Source organism: Phaseolus vulgaris, chromosome 5 (assembly GCF_000499845.2).
Source record: "Phaseolus vulgaris cultivar G19833 chromosome 5, P. vulgaris v2.0, whole genome shotgun sequence".
NCBI lineage: Eukaryota > Viridiplantae > Streptophyta > Magnoliopsida > Fabales > Fabaceae > Phaseolus > Phaseolus vulgaris.
This window is the reverse complement of record NC_023755.2, coordinates 37,422,056-37,428,055: the sequence shown is the minus strand read 5'-3', so window position 1 is coordinate 37,428,055 and position 6,000 is coordinate 37,422,056. Positions and strand designations below refer to the sequence as shown.

At 32.7% G+C, this 6,000-nt stretch overlaps 1 protein-coding gene across 1 annotated transcript; it reads right to left on the bottom strand.

Moving 5' to 3' along the window:
- Nucleotides 1-457: 457 nt before the first annotated feature.
- Nucleotides 458-3,778, bottom strand: LOC137835720 (UDP-xylose transporter 1). Its single transcript, XM_068644349.1, has 9 exons — nucleotides 3,218-3,778; nucleotides 2,948-3,024; nucleotides 2,476-2,607; nucleotides 2,173-2,357; nucleotides 1,958-2,025; nucleotides 1,730-1,862; nucleotides 1,414-1,575; nucleotides 972-1,247; nucleotides 458-860 (listed from the first exon to the last, which is right to left on the bottom strand). Exons 3-9 carry the CDS (start codon nucleotides 2,594-2,596, stop codon nucleotides 756-758), a joined length of 1,050 nt encoding a protein of 349 aa, XP_068500450.1. The 5' UTR covers nucleotides 2,597-2,607; nucleotides 2,948-3,024; nucleotides 3,218-3,778; the 3' UTR covers nucleotides 458-755.
- Nucleotides 3,779-6,000: the final 2,222 nt, after the last annotated feature.

Below are 6,000 nucleotides of genomic sequence, written 5' to 3'. Positions count from 1 at the left end.
GTTTGATTAATTCATTAATGTTCCTTTGACATATTCACTTAAACAACACTTAAATGTTCTCAATGAGTTTAAATAAGTAAGTTTCTAAAAATAGGTACTATGAATAAGAAAAACAAAAGCAATTGGGCCAAGCCCAATCACTCACATTTTTTCCCACCATTGTAAAACAATGTATCAATTCCTTAAAAGATTAAAAAAAACAACGTTTTATCACAATATCTATTTCTTAATAAACTTAAAATGTAACTATAACTTTTTAGAAATATTTATTTATTATAAAATGAATTATTAAATATTTTATAAATTTTAAAACATTTATTATAAATTTGAATCATATAAAATAAACATTCATCTATCTATATATATATAAGATATTATGGTAAAACACTAATGTGGTTCTAAGACACGAGAGAATGAGTAGCCCTCTAAGAGACGTGTGATGAATAAACAATGAAGATAATAAAATAGAAAGCAACAGCCTCCTTCTGTGATTGTTATTGAGAAGAACATAGCTATTGTGAATCACAAAAATAATTGATGTCTACCTTTCTATTGAAGCAAAAAAGGATTACAATTTTACGAAATTTGAATTTCCTGTAGTTGAAGGAATATATGGTTGGTAAAGGAATTGCAGCGACTTAAAGATACAGAAAACTTATTAAACAAATTTGATTTACACTCATTACAACTTCCCTACAAGAAATTGAAGAGACCCAAAATATACCAAATTTGAAAAAGACATGGACCCTATTCTTTCAAATAACTGAATCCTTGCTTAATTTCTTAACCTCATCATTTTCCTCCTTTTGATTACCCACGTTTTTTCCTGCCAAAACTGCTGCACTATCTTTGTCTTTCACCTGTAAAGAGTAAAAAGTGAATAAACAAAATACCCTAAATAGTAGTTTTATTGATCTTATATTAATTATGGTAAAAATTAATATTTTTTGAATTTTAAAGTAATTAAGAACCTGAGAGGCCAAAGGGAGATCACTAGCTAACTGTTTCTTTTTGTTGTCCTCAGTGCAGAAATAAGAGTACAAGCCCATTCCAAAAACGGCAACTAGTATTCCAAGAATGTTTCTTCCAGTGAAAGGGTCATGCAGTAATGTGTATCCAAATCCTAGAACAAGGCAAGTCTTGAGGTGCCCTAGCACTTGATAAGTTACAGGAGATGTTTTTCCTATCACCAGAAATGTGCTGAAGTTCACAGAAACAGCTATCAAGCAGGACAAGATGATGAATGCCTGAATTTTTCATCAACAACAAACAAATGTTAGAACCAAAATTTTTAATTTACTAGAAAGTTAATAAAACTCAGTTATGTGTCAGATAAGTTGAAACTATGATAATTGTGATCTTGAACTACTATACATATATTGAATGTAACAAAAGGTGAGGATTTAACATTACCAAGACAACAGGAGAATATTTGTAGGCAAAAACATTTTGCTTGGTGAGCATTTGATCCACAACAGGGCCTGAAACAAAAAGAATTGCTGCTTGGAATGGAGCAGATTGGTAGAGCAGCTGTGTGGAAGAGACATTAAGCTTCTTTTGTATTGTGTTGGTCAGCTAAATTGAGCACTGAGTTAAGAATCCAAATATATCAGATCTTCCTAAGCTTTAATGATGATAATTAATGATCAAGATTACGGCATCATAATTACTTGATAACAATAATTGCATGCTGCAAATGGAAGAGTAAGCATTGAGCAATAAAGGATACAATTTGACCAACACAAGTCGTTATGATTGCCAGAAGGGAAAGAACTGTTCCCAAAAAATTGAGCTGAAGGTCTGTGATTGAGGCAATGCCAACTCCCACAAGTAATAGGAATAAAGAGAATTTTATTTTAGAGCTGCGTGTATTAGCATAAGACTTTACATTAATTAACACATAAACATTGTTTAATTTAAAAATTACAATTTTAAAGTTCTTTCAACAACTTGTTACCTGAACTGCTTCTTTAGGAAAATAGTTTCTAACAATACAGTGAATGGTATGATCGCAAGTTTTGTCATCTGCAAAATAGTCATTCCAAAAGGTAAAATTAATACAAGTAGAAAGAATGATTCAGAAGACAACATGCATGTGAACATATCATATCTAAAAATACCCTAAAGTTTAACATGATACTATTGTGTAGTAGTAAGATATTGAGGTGAAACCTGGTAGAATCCAATGGAATTAAAGCCAAGACTCAAATTGAGAAATCCAATGGAGATGCCATTCAGAATACCGAAAAGCATGACTGTTTTGAAGTCAATGGATTTGGAGACGAACAGATTCAAGCGTTGAGCCGCATGAAGGGTGCAAAACGTTACCATCAGATGCCAACTAGTAAGTGTTGTGGCTGTTCCAAATGAAATAAAATTACGAGTTAGAGCGATAAGATACGTAACTGTTAATAAATTTGAGTACTGATAGCTAAAATTATATGATTTTTAAAGAGAGGACAAAATGATTATCACCAAAAGGGAAGCCAAGATTGCTCATCAAGGATTTGTTGCAGATGACAATGGAGACAGAAGAAGCCACCGAGAGAAATAGTGCACCGATCACACCCAATTGAAAGTTTGACATCTCTCCCATCTTTTCTGTCACTAGATTCATCAAAAGTGCAGAATTTGAAGTTTATATCATTAGTTTAGTTTTGTGAAATTTAACAGAGGAAAAATCACAGAGCCATTTCCAGAGTTGTATTCCATTTTAATATCATTAAATTAAGCATACACCTTTCTTTAAATATCAATCTAGCTATTTAATTTAACTTTTTTCCTTTACTGCTTCAATGTCGTCTTCATAATTTTCATTTTCATACAAGTATAACGTCATCTATCAATTTATTATCAGATACCAAAAAGCACACTAGTAATAATCAGTAATGCGTTCCTTAGCTTTTACTCAATGGTTGGTACCAAAATCAAATTAATCAACACGTACCTTATTCAATATTGATTAAGAGGAATGAATGATATATTAATCTGAGATCGAGTTTGAAGCTATTGCCTGGTAGGAGCCTGACAGGATCACACAAGACAAGGAATGAAAACCATGATCAACAAACTTTTGCATAACATACAGATGTTGTTTATGATATTTTCTTAGTAGTAAGTGAAGTTATAATTGTGATTGAAAAACATTACAAGCAGAACCTATAAATTTTGTTACAGCAAAGAATGAAATGAAAATAATGATATGATGAATACATACCTTGGAATGGTGAAATGAAATTGCAAGATGTAAGGGCTCCTCCAACTCCAAAAGATGAGCCAAGTTCTTAGTCTAAACGGCAGCGTTTATAGGAAGGGAGAGGTGTATTGTGGAAGTGTAAGGTAGAGAGAAAAATAATGGTGTGAGAGGGAAGAGTGAGTGATAGTGAATTGGATTGAAGGGTAAGCTTGTATGAGTATGAAGCTTTTGTGGGATTTATAATTTTTATGGGTTGGTGGTGGTGGTGCCTAATTAACGCCGTTAACTTCATGGGATGGCGGGAGTTTAACGGCCATTTGAAGCAAGAATATAACTATTGTCAAATGAAAAAGGGATTTGGACATCTGAACTGCTCTTCTGCTGCTGTTGCTGCTGCTATACTAGTGTGTTTCCCTGAACAAGATGATAGGCATAAATGATTTTTGTGTGTAGAATAGAAAAAATTGGTTCATTTCATAAGGAAAAAATGAGAATTGGAGACTCTTGCACATGTTTTTTTGGTCTAAAAAGGATGATGGATGCATATTATTGTATAGGGTATAGCTAATGTGATTACCAAACTCACTTGTCCCACATCGTTTTCAAAAATTGTATGCCAAATGTGTCTTCACTCACAAGTCAGGAAGGTGAGTGAAACCAACATTTCCTTTTAGGCCAGCTCAGCACACATATCTGCCATTTTAAGCAACACTCTCCAACCATCTTCAAGAGACTTCAACCCCACTCCTAATTAACATTTAACATACCATCAATTTTTGTTCTTTTGCATAAAACTTATGTGTCCTTGTATCTTCTCCTACTCCATTCAATTTTCATTACATGTAAGCTCTTAGTTTTAAATGTTCAGCAATCACTGCAACTAGGATCTGTGACCCATGTTCAGCAATCATATGCCCTATTGAGATTTCATTTGAATGTGTTGCTTGGTGATGTGGGTTTTTGATGTTGCTGTTTTTTTCTGCTTATGTTGGTTCTTATTCTTCATTGCAGAAACAGTTGATAACATTTACTCTTATCTTATTTGCACTTTTTGGTGAGGCTGTCTTTGTCAGTACCCTTATGCATATTTGTAGAATTTGATCTTTTATACTTGTTGGAGATATTTAGCTACTTTCTGTAGTCTTCATGTGAATGGATTGCAGTCTGAACTAAGATGGCTGGAGGTGTTATTCGGCAGTTATTGAGGAGGAAAATCCAATCTTGTTCTTCTGTAAGCATGACCTCTCTCTCTTTTTATAACATTGTTTGTTTTGGAATATTTATTTTTCAGGTCCTTGCAACATTGGACATAAAATAGAGACCATTAGACCATAAATAAAAAAAATAAAACTGGTGTACAAATTTGAAGCTTTGAGAACATTAGTTTTTGTGGAAGATGTTAGAGCTGATCATTTATCTTTACTTAAAATGGCTATTTGACCCATACTGCTTGCTGTTTGAGTAATGTGACAATAATGTTAAAAATGATTATCTATATTATCATACCATTGCTGCTAATTTGTAAAAGATTTATCAAAGTTAAAACTATGGTTGTGTTATTATCAAAGATTTATTAAAGTTACCTTAGTCCATATCTTCTCACTTCCCATAGCCCGCAGATGAAAGAATAACACAGAGTCACAATCATGTTTTAATTTGAAACAGAACTTGAATTTGATTTCTCGCACATGGTTCTCAAGCACACCCTCTTGACCTGATTTTCTCTCAAATATTCTCTTCCAAGGATTTAAGTCTCAGTTGTGATGGTAACCACAACCATGATAGCCCTGGATTCATAACTCCATTATGTTATCATGAGTTCATTACTACAATTGCAATTTAAAACCTTTTTCTTTACCTAGTCCTACAGTGTGACATATTAACTTGATCCTTGTGTCTGCAAAATTTTGTTCATCCCTTTTTTTTCTAGTAAAACAGGCATCAATTTGTTCCTCTTCTCATTTAGCATTTTCTTCTATCACATTGTATTGTTGATTGATTTACTAAGCTATGTCATACCCTTCCTCCCTAAAAACTTCAAATTTCAGAAAGAATATTAGTTGGTCCAACTAACATACCATTCTCCATTTTTCTTTACCTAACGTTCTTTTATTCTATGTTAAATCTATTTTGTTCTTTAGTGTTTAAAAGCTCTTGATAGGATTGGCGAGTCTTTGGGCCCAAATAGTCAATTCCAATTCCAGATTTGAATTCGGTTATCCTTTGTGAAGATGTTGAAAATTTCTCAAAAAAGAACTATGTCACTTGAAGATTGAAAGCTTGATTATGGAAGGATTAAATGCTTCATGTGCTTAAATAGTATTCTCAAAGCAACTCTTGATGGATGTCCATTCTGGAAAAGGAAGATATTGATTTGGTGATTCTATTACATTTTGAGGAAGCAAGAACCAAAATCAATTCAATCTTATGCGAGGGGATTCTTTCAAATTATGCACTAAAAAACTACTCGGTAAAAAGCTTCAAAAATAGAGCAAATATCCTTGAAATATTATTCACGTAAATCTTCTGCAATATCTCTCGTAGCATCACCGAGCTTAATTACAATCAATACACAAATCTGAATCAAGTTTGGAAACAATACATTTGGAAGAGAAGCGAGAATGAGATCTAGGATTGATTAAGAAAGAAGATATTTGCTTATTAATAGAGAAAGAAAATATTTGATAATTGTAAAACAATATCCTGAGATAGATTATGAATTTGATTTTGTGCAAAGAAAAGAAGATTATAAAAGAGATTTCAGAGCAAAAACAGGGGCATCAAGTTTTAAAGTCGAATAGCGC

Excerpts from the sequence above, each read along its gene's own strand:
- LOC137835720 (XM_068644349.1), bottom strand. The coding sequence starts at position 2,596 with ATGGGAGAGATGTCAAACTTTCAATTGGGTGTGATCGGTGCACTATTT. Across the intron at positions 2,358-2,475 it reads CAATCTTGGCTTCCCTTTTG|CCACAACACTTACTAGTTGG; the intron begins GTGATAATCATT and ends CATTTGGAACAG. Across the intron at positions 861-971 it reads ATCTCCCTTTGGCCTCTCAG|GTGAAAGACAAAGATAGTGC; the intron begins GTTCTTAATTAC and ends TACTCTTTACAG.